Below are 14,351 nucleotides of genomic sequence, written 5' to 3'. Positions count from 1 at the left end.
ATCACTATATTTATATTTTTAACTGACTCACAAGTACAGCTTCAGCGCATGCAGCTCAAACAGCAATGCACGACTAAAAACAATAGGGCAAGTAGTCTGGAAACACTAAAAATGACTCGAATCAAATTCCATACTTTTCCAGACTTTTCCTAACTGCACAGGAACCCTGAAAGAGGAAAAAGTCGTCGGAATATAATTGGAAAAAGAAGCATTACGATCAGGCAAGAGAGCTAGAACCCGCGGAAATACTAGAAATGTTTTCTAGCGCTGGAGAGAGGCCTAAAAATGGACACAGAGGCTGCTTTGTTTATACTCTTATACTGTTTTGTTATATACTGTATATTTATGGTTTTGTGATAATAAACACATTGATACTAATATATGAGAACATTCGCTTTGACTGAAGCTATTTATTATTTTACCATTTACAAACTGCCTTTTACAGCAAAAATGTATATCAAGCTACATTTAGTTTCATTTAAGACCATAGAGACATTTGATACAATGAAATCTGCATGAATATTCAAGGAGTTTATTGCTGTGACGACATAAATAAGCAAGGATTGAGTACAGTCTTCACAAAAGACCTCGATAGAAAATAAAGATCTATTGAGAGTACCAGCCAATGGCAAATCACAAACACACAAATCTTTGTACCTCTCCCACCCTTAGATTCAGCCATATAACATTCAGAAATAAAACAGCATTGATTATTCACGTTTTAGAGAAGATAAATACAATTATTTTACACACCATAATGATACACTTAAAGTCCAGTTAATATTTCAAGAAAAAAAAAAAACATTAAGAGGGGATGTGCAATAGCTTAAAATCCATAGTGTAAGAATTCTGATCTGAGATAAGTTTTTGAACTGCATATTTGAAAGAAAAAACACTGACAGAAGGAACTGAGCGTAAACCAGGTCTCTACACCTCCATTAAACAACTGGCTTGCAGTGGAAGTCGGTGTTACCAGTGGTTGACCATACACTGATTACATTACTTGTCCACAGCGGCACTGCCCCCATTGTCATCTTGCTTTTTATATAGAGATAAAACAATGTAGTTCAATTGGACAACGAACGCTACAATTATAAACGTAAAGCTGCAGAATCACAGCACACTGCAGCAGGAGTCAGATTTCACTTATTAGGCTACGTGACGAGAGTACGGAGAGATGACTGACAGGCAAGACATCCTACCAGAAACACTCAAATTCAAAGAGGAGTGAATGTGGACCTAAAACTATATTATACAGTGTATAATAAAAACTTAAATATTGTGCAAGGGACAAAGTTTTTTTTTTCTATTACTTCCACATGAAGTGAATTGTCATCATCGTTCAGCAAGACGTGTAGCTGTGGAGAATAAGCAACTTTGTACGTCAGACAGTGTGAAATCCAGTAGCACAAGTCTGAATTTTTTTATTCTTTTTTTCTTGGGCAAAAGTTAAACTGCCATCAAACAGGTTTGACTGCTCCCTGAAAACAATCATTAAAAGTGACTTGCAAATCTACAAATATTGCCACTTAACTTTGTTCTGTGCAAATCCATTTTCTCCTAATGACGGAGCCATCCAACAGATGTTGTTGGGTCATGATCCTTTGTATTGTCTTTGGTTTAAGTATCATGGATTCATTGCTCTTCTATGGGTAGTTTGACAAATGCTATGGCAGCCAGTTCCTTGCAGAACTCCTCCAGAACTATCACACCTCTCAACAGAGTCATGTGATCCACCCTGACAGAGAGAACAGACCGATACATAAACATATTTTACCATTAAAAAGAACAACAATAACAAAACAATAAAAACATTTTGTCAGCCTAACATTTACACATTATGAATGCTTCTTAAATGCAGTTCACCCAAAAATTGTCACCACTGACCCCTTTTGTCTTTCCATTTAAGGCTGGAATACACTACACAACTTTTGCCTAAATGTCTGTAAGTTGGTTACAGTTGGTTAACTTATTTGAGTTGATAGATGTCACAGAAAATCCTGTAGTGTATGTATTTTTTTAGCTTCAGACTCCAACCACTCAAAGGATATCAAACATGTTTAATATTTTGAGCTGATTTTTAAAACACGTATCTTTTTCATTTGTCATGTGTTGAGGAGGCGCATGTTTCTGTGTGGGTGAGTTGTGTTCACAATAACTTCTGGTAGTGTGTGATCCTCAGTCATTTAATGTATAATGCCCTTTTTCTTTTTTTTCTTTTTTCTGTAACCATTTACAGTCTAGTTTTGTTCAGATTTTGAAAAGTCATGTAGCGAATTGCAAAGAATTCCAGCCTTAAACATATCAGAATTCAGGTTTTGAGGGGTATTATGGTGAGTCAATGATGACAAAACATTCATTTTTGGTGGAACTGTCCTTTTAACAGATGCAGTGACTCTCTTACACAGTCTCCTCCTCCAGTCCCATCAGCTGTCTCCTGATCATCATCAGTCTGTCTGTCACATTGTGGATGTGTTGGATCCTCTGCATTAACTCCCCTATCACCTACAGGAAAACACAAAGCTCATGTTTTACAGATAAATGAGGCAGACAGGGCTGCTGTTCTGAAAGTCTGTAGCTGATACAGAAGCTGAAGCTTTCATTCACAACAACATTACATGTGGGCAGCTTTTAACATGGTTCTCACCCTGACTAGAGTGGAGAAGAGGGATCGTGCTCCAGGGCTCAGGCTGATGTACGGGTCCAGCAGGTACTCATGCAGGTGAGGGTGAGGAAACACAGCTAATCTGGAAAGAACTGATGTCACCTGCAGATTTAGCTCATATGGCTGGCAGAGGGAAACAAATTAAGAATTACAGAAAATGTTATTCTTATTATTCATTCTTATTTAAGATACAAAAGTTATTCAAGATCAGCGAGTGATTTTCTCTTTGTCTTTTGTTATTTGATTAACATTAATAACACAGACAGCAGCAGGTACAGTATATTAGGCTGTTGTCACTTGAAGACCGAATGCATGGGCCGAATACACTGAGACACGTGGTTTTCGGCAAACGACTGTATTTATGTGGATACTCCAAACAATGGGCATTTTGACATAATTGTTTGTGTATTTCATTATTTCAGCGCAATAAGCCTCGAAAGAGAACTGAATCTCCTACTGTCTGTGTTTCGGGTGTGTGTCAGTCAGCACGATTACGCATTGAGTTCTATTGTTCACAGCTTATTGCACTTAATAACTCTTTAACATCATGCACGTCCCGCTTTTTGTCGACTACGAGGATGTATTTATATACCACGATATAAACAATACAGCATAATCTCTAACAATAGATACTTTATATCGCTGAGACAATATATATTGTCATACCGCCCAGCCCTAGTCTGGGGAGTGGGGCAGGCTCGCAAAGACACAAGCCTTTTCTGACTAAAAAAAACATCCAAGCCCTGCTAAATTTTGCAAAAACATAAGCACTGATCGTTTTTCAGAAATTTAACAGAACGTTTATCCAAAAAAGAGTGGGAATTGGGAAAATATTACCATTTAAAGATGTGTCAAATGGTTGTAATTTTTACATTTAACGTGCAAAAGTTCTGATATGATTATTCTGTTTACTTTTTGTACATCACAAAAAAAAAACAGCTGTTTTAACAGGGGTGTGTAGACTTTTTATATCCACTGTACACTGTGGATTATTATGCAAGTGACATATCAGTAGAATTTCAGTAAAATAAACATTCAGATTTTAGTTTTTCAAAGAAAGTTTGTTTTATTTCTTTTTACATAACTGGTATCAATCTCAGACAGGTTTGTTAAAGTCCCCCTCTGGTGAAAATCAAGCTTTTAATGTTGTTTATCTGTCTATGTGGTGTTTTTAATATGCTTTAAGACAAACCATGTGCAAATTCATCAGTCAACATCATTGCCATGAGTATTTTCTCCTTAAAACTGCAGTGAACCAAAGACAGTCTCAAAAACGGGGTTTGAAATCGCTGGTGTTTCTGACGTCACAAATTGGTTACCATGTAACCAATCAGGTCAACGTCTGATCATCAACGAGTAGATCTCTGAGCTGGCGTGAGTGAGTGGAGGCAGGGCTAATTTGCATATTCATAGAACCGCGTATACTAAATGAGGCAAGGATGTAGAGTTACATTCAAGCTATTTTAAGGCATGCCAAAAAAAAAAGTCACGGAAAAAAACTTTTCAATATGTAATTTTGGTGATCAAATATGAGTTTTAAAGGAGAACTCGGCAACTCTAGCGAACTCCAGTCACTTCTTCGCTGATTTTTCCCTTTGTTGTCGCATGTTTTCCCCACGAGCTCCCCCTACAGCTGTGGGGGGGCGTATATTTCACAACACGGTCGTAAAAAACTCACTTGCGGCGGCCTCCTCCCCCTCTCTACCGCTGCTCATGTGCGTTTGTTTTGATCGGAGCAAGCCAACTGTATCGTGTGGAGCTTTGTCTATCGAGGTGGGTAATCTGGTAATACATCATACATGCGTGTGTGTTTATGTCAAATTGCCGTAAAGCAATTTGTGTTTCGCGCTCATTCTCGTTCTCGTTCTCGCTTCTCACGAGACTTCCAATTTCTATTTTGCCGGGACGGTAGTCCCCAAGTTGCAAGGTTGGTTTTCCGCCTGGGAACGCTGGGGGGAGCGGGGAAAGTCACCAACATCACCAGAACAGGTTGTTTAACCATCCAAATGATTTCTAGACAGTTTTATTAAGTTAAAAAAGTTACCAAGTTCTCCTTTAAGGGATAAAATTATTGACTACAGGGGGACTTTAAATAGTTTGCCAGGTCTACTTTAACCATCTACAAACAGAAACACTCCAAATGTTTCTGTTTGTGAGCTTTGGTTAGAGATGGCTGAAATGCAACTTCACGCATAACTGCCAGCCTGTATGGAGAGGTTTCTGAGGGTGCTTTCACACCTGCCTCATTTAGTTCGGTTGAATCGCACTAGAGTTCATTTTCCCCACTGGTGCGGTTCGTTTGGGCAGGTGTGAATGCGGCAATCGCATGCGCAATCGGGTGCGCACCAAAAGCGGACCAAACAAGCGTACCGAGACCTCCTGGAAGAGGTGGTCTTGGTACGCTTTGAATCGAACTCTGGAGCGGTTTGTTTGTGGTGAGAACGTGATCCGACCTTGAACAGAACCAACTGCCAAGGAACTTTTTGGACTAAAACAGTTGCTGTAGTCAGCTGCGCTGTGATTATGGGATGAGGAGAAATGTTTGTTGACAGTTTGCACTTTAAGCATGGCAGCTCGCGGACAAACTAGGAATTGTGAGGAGGTGCGGAGCCTGATAGAAATTATTAACATTATTTTCGAGCCGCATCCACGGTTCATTCTCAAATATTATTGTTTGTCTAAAGTGGTGTAGACAAACTATAGCTTATAATAAAATATGACCAAGGATACAATCAGCCCACGCAGTCATCTCTCCATAGTAAACAGCGCCGTGTTTACTGTAAATCTGCCAGATTTTCCACCTCTTGGTTTACTTCCGGGAGTTCTGTTGGAATTTTCCCGCACGTTAATTCTGACCAAACGAAGTGCAGTTATGGAAATGCGTTCAAGACACATCTGGCCACCGAGTGATGTGGATGTTGTCACGTGACTGTATTTCGGTTCGTTTTACCAACTCATAAACTGATTCGGACCAGAGTGATCATTGTGGTGTGAAAAGGAACCAAAACGCCTTAAAAATGCTACAAAGTATCATTTTTCGCCCTTGGTCCGGACCAAATGAACCAAACTACAGATGTGAAAGCACCCTGAAACTCCAGAGACACCAGAAGCTTCAAATATCTGTTTGCTGCTCAACAGTGGCTTTTTTTATAGCTGTCCTTTTAAACAATTTTTTTTGACAGAAACTTTCCTTAAGCCTTTATCTGATCGAGTTCTCTTGTACTGTAAATTACTCACAAATCACACAATATTAGTTGTTTTCACACCTTTTGCATAACATTGCACCATTTCATGCTTTTCATCTTCAGAAAGATCTTTCTTCCTCCCCATAATGCATGGGAACTGTGACTTGCTTAACAATGTGAAACAACTTCTTAAAGTAGGGTTTGCATTTACCCAAGTAGACCTGGCTGGCAAACTATTTTACAAACCTGCCTGAGATTGATACCAGTTATCAGTTACCAGTTACTGATACCATTGGTATCAGTTATTGATACCAGTTTCTCCAGATGGAGAAATAAAACAAACAAACAAACAAACAAACAAACACTTTCTTTGAAAAACGATTGCTGAACGAAACATTCTTTGAATGTTTACTGTACTGAAATCCTACTGATATGTCACTTGCATAATAATTTGGAACACAGTGTATATTGAAGTTGAGAGTGAGGGATCTGGCTGAGAATACTACTCTACCTGCTCTAGTATGCGTGCAATCCTGTCAAACAGGGTTTGTAGGAAATGCCCTTCATAAAATTCTGTGGCTGGGTTGTTTTCAGTGTTTTTTGCAGAATCTGGCCAGTTCCAGTCATGTGAAAGAGCAGTACATTCATTTAACTATAGAGAGAGATAGAGAGAGAGAGCAAGAGAGAAGGACAGTTTCAGTGTGAGAATATCTGAAAACCAACAAAAAAACACAGTTGATAGTAACGTTACGTTTAACTTGACTGAGTAACATGGCAAAACTTGTAACACAAAATTTGGTTGAACTTTTATTTTGTTTTCAGTGTGCCAACTCACCAGTTTGTGCGCATCATGAACGTATGTGTCATATCCTGCTCCCTGAACAAGATGGGATGTTTTTGCCTCTTGGGGCACTAAACACAAGAAGCTAAGAAAATTAAAAACAAGTTAGAAATTCAAACAGTCAATCACATCCATCCAATATATCAACCAGTCCAATTAATTGTATGATATTTGACCACTCTGAGATTATTGCCACTGTCTAAAAAACAATATTTTTTTATTCAAAAATACAGTAAATATAAAAAAATACAGTAATATAGTAAAATATTATTAATTTAAAATGACCATTTTCTATTTTAATATATTTTAGGTTTACTGAATATAGATTTTATATTTTTATATTTTAATAGAAGAACAGAATTTATTTGAAATATTTTAAAATCTTTTGTAACATTATAAACATGTCATTGCCTAATAAAAAAAAAATAAATAAAAAATCTTACTGACCCCAAACTTTTGACCAGTAGTGTGTTTGTGTGTGTATATACTGTATATCCTACACACTAAGTTATGAAACTATTTGATCTCAAGTAACACCAAATATGATGATCCCCTTCCTAAATAAAGACAGCTCGATATTTTGATGTATACAGATCCAGCTGTGTGAGAAAAATATTAAGCATGATATTATGAAAACATGTTTCCAAGTGATTTTTATTTTGTCATTTTACTAATGCATTTATTATTGTTATTTACAATTTATTTATTTTCAATTTAGTTATTTACAAACTAAAAATAATAATAAAATGTATTTTTTGTGCCTTTATAGGTTTTGTTTGAAGATCTGCTTAACTTTGTAAAAATATGTTACAATACAGAAAACCAGACTGGGGACAAACTCTTTTTTTCACAGTACTGTAAGGGCAGTATGGTTATGATGCTCCTATAGATTTTGTCCTTCAAAAATTCTGTTTTTATACAAAGCATGTAAGCGAAGCAGAGCAGTGTAACGCTCCGTTCATAATTCCACTCTATTTCAGTGCGATCTGCTCACGGCCCAAGCGATTGCTCACTGGTAAAACGACGTTTGCTCAAATCCCGCTGCAAAATGAATTTTCTCTGTACTACACGTCTTTCTGTTTGTAATGAATTTCTTTAATGTCTCAATTACAGTAGAGACAGTTATAATACGCCTATTTGTGGCTTTAAAGCAATATTATATAAGGTGGTATAAATAAACGTGACATGACTTGATAGTGCCGAATTGCAAACATATCCACATGGCTATGATCAGATGCTTTCTTTACTGCTGTTTATTTTTCTTGTATGTTTATTTTGTTATTGAGAGGGAAGTGCGCAGCACATATTTACATATTCATCTAAACGGCGTTCTCAGCAGCAAACATGTAATCATTTCTTTGTTCTGCTGAACACAAAGGAAGATATTATGAGGAATAGTTGATGGGCCCCATAGACTTCCATAGTATTTTTTTTCCATACTATGGAAGTCAATGGTGCCCCACAACTGTTTGGTTACAAACATCCTTCAAAATATCTTCCTTTGTGTTCCGCAGAACAAAGAAATGATTACAGGTTTGGAACAACTTGAGGGTGAGTAAATGATGACAGAATTTTCATTTTTGGGTAAACTATCCCCTTTAAAACAATATTTGAACTCCATAATATTAGATCCACTGCTTATTTCACAGATTCTCAAAACAGCATATCACAAAGGGCATTCTGGGTTGAGCGAGCGGCCGTGAATGGACTGAGCGAGCGAAGCAGAATCTTCAGAAAGGCGCTCTCCACTCCGGAGGAAACATTACCTCTCCACTCACATGCTCTGTTTTTATATTACAAAGCAAAAACTTCACTGTCTTCTAATGATACCTGTTGACGAGGTCAGCAACTTGTGTGTGCGCACTGGGATTACGTCTTTCTCTAGCAATGGGCAGAGACAGAAGAGGCTCCTGGCCACTGAACCCACTGTCTTCATACATGTCTGTGAAAAATGGATCCTCTTCCAGCTCCCTGATAGAGAAAGAGAGTGAGTAATAAATTATGAGCCACTATGAGAAGTAAGAGAATCTGTGTTCAGTCTCTCTGCTCACTCAGACTCTTCCAGAACATCACTCTCGACTGCATGTCTCTCGTCCGCGGCCCCTGATCCGGACAGCCTGTAGCTGCGCTTCTCAAGATTGCGCAGCACCAGATTGGTCAAGATGCTCCTGCTGGGCTTCTGTAAAAGCTCCTCGAAGAGACGCAATGTTGTAATGCTGATCTAACAGGGCAAAAGACACGTAACACTTAAAGTGATGCTCTCAAGAGTGAAGATGTATGAATCCTTTAATCTAGTTACCTCGTCTGAGATGTGGTTGCAGTGTTCAATAAGGCGGTAACGTAGAATGTATGTATGTGTGTCCTGCTGCTGTTCACAAAGTGTGTCATTGCCCAACAGAAACTGAACCAATTCCTCCAGGAGTGCAGGGGAACGTATGTGACGTACAGAACAGGATAGCAGAGCGGTGTGTACCAGGATCCCAACCTCAGACCTGGACACCCAGAGTTTAAAAAATCAGCACCACTCTTCCTGTCATCCTGCAAACTCACAATTCTCATGACAGCAGACAGCAACCTTTGAGGAGGTTTTGTGTTTTCTACTCACATCTGAAGCAGATGAGGCTGGATGACTCCTTTAAGCCACTGAAGGTGAATTGCTCTCGCCAGTTCAACACCAAGTACCTAAAGGAAAAAAACATATATAATTATGTGCAATATGTTTATAATCGACATGAGACCATTTCTATACCATAAAAAATATACTATTAAACAAATTATAGAAATGTAAAAAACAAAAAAGACTTAGTTAAAAATAGTAAAAAAAAAAATTAAAAATAGCCTTCATAAATAGCCTGTCATGAAACCCTGCATTGTGGGGAAAATACAAACAACACTTACTGTGCCGAGGAAACATACACTTATGGCACATATGTCCAAATGCAAAGCTGAACAGGCAGAGGAGAACGAACATTGCCGAATTGTACTTTCGTGACATTTTTATCCTCCGCTGAATAGCGATGTCATCTATAATACAGCGCAGTGATTGGGTTCAAATGAATAATGCAGAGAAATGCTTAGAAACTGCTGACGTACATTTGTACTGTCCAGCAACGGCAGCCAATTACCACTCTGAATTAACACATATACCTCTTACGACGTAGGTTCAACTTTGCTTTTTAAACCGGAATAATGAAATAGTAAAAAAAAAAAAAAAACACTTTCCACTTAATAATAATTGAACGAGTGCTATTGTTGTTTTCAGTGATGTGCAATCTGTACATGTCTGTAAACATCTCAAAAAATGTGTTTTAGGGTTTCATGACCTTTTAAAACATCACAAAAAAGAAGAAGCAAAACTTGTTCTTGGCCTGAGTGACCTGTTATGTGGACCAAGAGTTAAAAGACTAGATATTTGAAATGATCAACAAGGATATTACATTTTTAACATATTTATAGGCATATATAGTGTTGGGGAGTAACTAGTTACATGCAATGGTGTTATGTAATTTAATACAAAATAAATGTTACTGTAATCTGTTACGGTTACTGAGAAAAACTGTGTAATTAAATTGAATATGATTTGAAAGCTCTCAGCGATGCCTGAAATCACTTTGATCATGAAAATACAGTTAAGGGCAAGATGTGAAGCGCCAATATGCCAACACTATTGAAATACAATGTTGTAAATTCTTTGTGCTTAAGTTGCCCGTGTTTCAGCGTTGATGTTCTGGGAAGAGTGCATCCACAACGTGAGTTACACATTCAGACAAGCACGGTCAAGTTCAGGTGTGCAGATGTAAGTTGTAAAATTACTTTTATGTTGTATATCTATATAATTAATCTCATATAGGATGCATTTGGTTGAGGAAACCGCCAGCAAACCGTTTCAGTTCACTGGTGTTCATTAACTCTTCAGAATCAGCTCAAAACAGCTCAAACAGCATTATTGACTATGATTGGGTTATTTGAGACAGTCATATTACTTGTGGATTTTTCTTTTTCAAAAACATTGATGATATTATTAATAACCCAGCTGAGTTATTTTTTCTTATTTAATTTTTCAACAGTAGGCCTATGTTTGAATTAAAATCGTTTTTCATCATTGCTTCGAAAACGTGCAGGGATGTCTGGAATCATTTATTAAAGTTAAAGTTGATGAAAATACAGCTAAGCACAAGATGTGCAGCGCCAATCTGTCATATACATAACATAATAATGAGAACAATATAGAATGTTATGAATTCTATGTGCTTCATTGCCCGTGTTTCAGCGCATTGTACAGGAAGAGCGCATCGACAACGGGATTAACACTTTCTGGCTAGCACGTAACTTAGTCCAAGTTCACATGCATTTGCGTCCTTTTGTGTATATACGTTGTAATGTTACATTTATGTTGTGTATCTAGGATTTCTGATTAATCTCATTTAGGATGTGTCATACAGAACAGGCTTCAGTTTACTGGTGTTCATTCATTCATTCTTCAGCTTAACCTCATTCTGCTATTCCTTTTAGATGTTTCTTTTTCTAAAACATTGATGCATTATTGATAATGTAGCAGTGTTATTTTATGTAGCTAGTCATATTTTAATATTTTGATAGAAATTTTCATGTCATAATTTTATCAACATTAATTTTAGTAACAGTTATTTTTAGTAATTTCCGAGTACTCGTTTTTGAGACCTATTAGTAATCGAAATTGACCATGCCCATCCCTAAATGTGTTTCCATCATGGTTTATGCACGTTTTCTTATCGGATAAAAATGTAAAAAAAAAAAAAAAAATTAAATGAGAGAATACTTTTATTTAAGCATTTTTTTTATTTATTTATGCGTATCTTGCCATTTCCATCCATCATTTTTTATGCGATATCCCGAAATGCGCATACAAATAGGTGGATGGAAACATTGCTAATGATTTTATTCAGGACATATTTCATACTAATGCAGTTATAAAATACACACAAGGTCAACACAAAATGAATGATTTTGTCAAACCCTTGGTGCTTCTTTGATGAGGTCATTGCAGTAGTCCAAAAAGCAGAAGAACCTGTGGACGTTCTCACTGCCAGGAAATGACGGGCTCTCCACTGTACTGTCCTGTGTGAACTGAGTCCTGCAAAACCAACAACAGATCTTCAATAAATGTTTAGAATAAGAAGATAAGACACGTCCACAAATGAAGAGTAAACAATTCAGCACTTCATAACAGACACACACCTCCACTGTGCACTGGAGTAGCTGTGGATGTCTGCAGGGTCGAGTGATGAGGGTATGAGGCAGTAAAGTTCAGTCAGTCTCTGAGCGAGTAGGTGACACAGTGGAGTTCTCTCAGCCAGAAGATGTCCAGTATCTTCCTGTGGTAAACTGACCAGCAGCAGCAAACTCTCCATGGATCTGAGCACAACATGACTTTTCTAAGAGAGAGGGAAAAGGAGTCTTAAAAACAATGATTCTGAATGAGCTTTATGGCCAGTTCACACCAAGTCTGATCCAATAAATGGCACAAAAGTTTACAAATTAGACTTTACACAAAAAAGTGATATTCATTGGCTTTAATGCACAACACACCTATGGAATTCCAAAGCTGCCAATATTAAAAATAAATAAATACATAAATAAATATACAAATAAATGTAAAAAAAAAATATATATATAAATAAATATACAGTGAGGAAAATAAGTATTTGAACACCCTGCTATTTTGCAAGTTCTCCCACTTGGAAATCATGGAGGGGTCTGAAATTGTCATCGTAGGTGCATGTCCACTGTGAGAGACATAATCAAAAAAAAAAATCCAGAAATCACAATATATGATTTTTTAACTATTTATTTGTATGATACAGCTGCAAATAAGTATTTGAACACCTGTCTATCAGCTAGAATTCTGACCCTCAAAGACCTGTTAGTCTGCCTTTAAAATGTCCACCTCCACTCCATTTATTATCCTAAATTAGATGCACCTGTTTGAGGTCGTTAGCTGCATAAAGACACCTGTCCACCCCATACAATCAGTAAGAATCCAACTACTAACATGGCCAAGACCAAAGAGCTGTCCAAAGACACTAGAGACAAAATTGTACACCTCCACAAGGCTGGAAAGGGCTACGGGGAAATTGCCAAGCAGCTTGGTGAAAAAAGGTCCACTGTCGGAGCAATCATTAGAAAATGGAAGAAGCTAAACATGACTGTCAATCTCCCTCGGACTGGGGCTCCATGCAAGATCTCACCTCGTGGGGTCTCAATGATCCTAAGAAAGGTGAGAAATCAGCCCAGAACTACACGGGAGGAGCTGGTCAATGACCTGAAAAGAGCTGGGACCACCGTTTCCAAGGTTACTGTTGGTAATACACTAAGACGTCATGGTTTGAAATCATGCATGGCACGGAAGGTTCCCCTGCTTAAACCAGCACATGTCAAGGCCCGTCTTAAGTTTGCCAATGACCATTTAGATGATCCAGAGGAGTCATGGGAGAAAGTCATGTGGTCAGATGAGACCAAAATAGAACTTTTTGGTCATAATTCCACTAAACGTGTTTGGAGGAAGAAGAATGATGAGTACCATCCCAAGAACACCATCCCTACTGTGAAGCATGGGGTTGGTAGCATCATGCTTTGGGGGTGTTTTTCTGCACATGGGACAGGGCGACTGCACTGTATTAAGGAGAGGATGACCGGGGCCATGTATTGCGAGATTTTGGGGAACAACCTCCTTCCCTCAGTTAGAGCATTGAAGATGGTTCGAGACTGGGTCTTCCAACATGACAATGACCCGAAGCACACAGCCAGGATAACCAAGGAGTGGCTCTGTAAGAAGCATATCAAGGGTCTGGCGTGGTCTAGCCAGTCTCCAGACCTAAACCCAATAGAAAATCTTTGGAGGGAGCTCAAACTGGAGGGAGCCCAGAAACCTGACTGATCTAGAGAAGATCTGTGTGGAGGAGTGGGCCAAAATCCCTCCTGCAGTGTTTGCAAACCTGGTGAAAAACTACAGGAAACGTTTGACCTCTGTAATTGCAAACAAAGGCTACTGTACCAAATATTAACATTGATTTTCTCAGGTGTTCAAATACTTATTTGCAGCTGTATCATACAAATAAATAGTTAAAAAATCATACATTGTGATTTCTGGATTTTTTTTTTTAGATTATGTCTCTCACAGTGGACATGCACCAACGATGACAATTTCAGACCCCTCCATGATTTCTAAGTGGGAGAACTTGCAAAATAGCAGGGTGTTCAAATACTTATTTTCCTCACTGTACATAGAAAAGCAATTGAAAGGAACCAGCTACGGAATAAACGACCAATTTCCACGCGAAATAAACGATCGGCGCAAAATCCTCTACCCCATCATGAAAAAACACAGACAAAACAATCAACGTGCAAATATAATTGTGGACAAACTTTTCATTGATGGACAGCTCTACCGTGACTCCAAAATTACTCACTGGCTCTTCTAATTTAGTGTAACATCGAAAAGTGCCTGTCATATTATATATTGACACGATGCTCCACCCTCTCTCTGTTCTTTAAACGGATACGTGGATCTTAATCCACCAATCCTAATACTTTTGTTTATTATGTTTCACTATGTCATACTGTACTTGTTTATATGTATTCTGTACACATTTATATGTATAGTCTATAGTCTCTTTTTTTC

General features: G+C 37.9%; 1 protein-coding gene across 2 annotated transcripts in view; it reads right to left on the bottom strand.

The window, feature by feature from the left end:
- Window positions 1–381: 381 nt before the first annotated feature.
- fhip2b (FHF complex subunit HOOK interacting protein 2B) overlaps window positions 382–14,351 on the bottom strand; it is a 37,718-nt gene continuing 23,748 nt past the window's right edge. The window contains exons 7-17 of one of the 2 annotated variants that reach the window (XM_081348926.1): window positions 11,909–12,105; window positions 11,687–11,804; window positions 9,297–9,373; window positions 8,991–9,183; window positions 8,743–8,912; window positions 8,522–8,662; window positions 6,686–6,776; window positions 6,362–6,502; window positions 2,648–2,788; window positions 2,405–2,505; window positions 382–1,738 (exon numbers count right to left, since the gene is read on the bottom strand). In XM_081348926.1, coding sequence (XP_081205052.1) covers window positions 1,636–1,738; window positions 2,405–2,505; window positions 2,648–2,788; window positions 6,362–6,502; window positions 6,686–6,776; window positions 8,522–8,662; window positions 8,743–8,912; window positions 8,991–9,183; window positions 9,297–9,373; window positions 11,687–11,804; window positions 11,909–12,105 — 1,473 coding nt within the window. In that variant the 3' untranslated portion in view covers window positions 382–1,635. The remainder of the gene's footprint in view (window positions 1,739–2,404; window positions 2,506–2,647; window positions 2,789–6,361; window positions 6,503–6,685; window positions 6,777–8,521; window positions 8,663–8,742; window positions 8,913–8,990; window positions 9,184–9,296; window positions 9,374–11,686; window positions 11,805–11,908; window positions 12,106–14,351) is intronic. The other variant, XM_081348927.1, reaches the window with a different exon arrangement.

The sequence above is a fragment of the Scardinius erythrophthalmus genome, assembly GCF_964197995.2.
Source record: "Scardinius erythrophthalmus genome assembly, chromosome: 20".
In the NCBI taxonomy this organism is placed as follows: Eukaryota; Metazoa; Chordata; class Actinopteri; order Cypriniformes; family Leuciscidae; genus Scardinius; species Scardinius erythrophthalmus.
The sequence above is the reverse complement of the archived record's forward strand: the minus strand, read 5'-3'. Positions and strand labels throughout refer to the sequence as shown.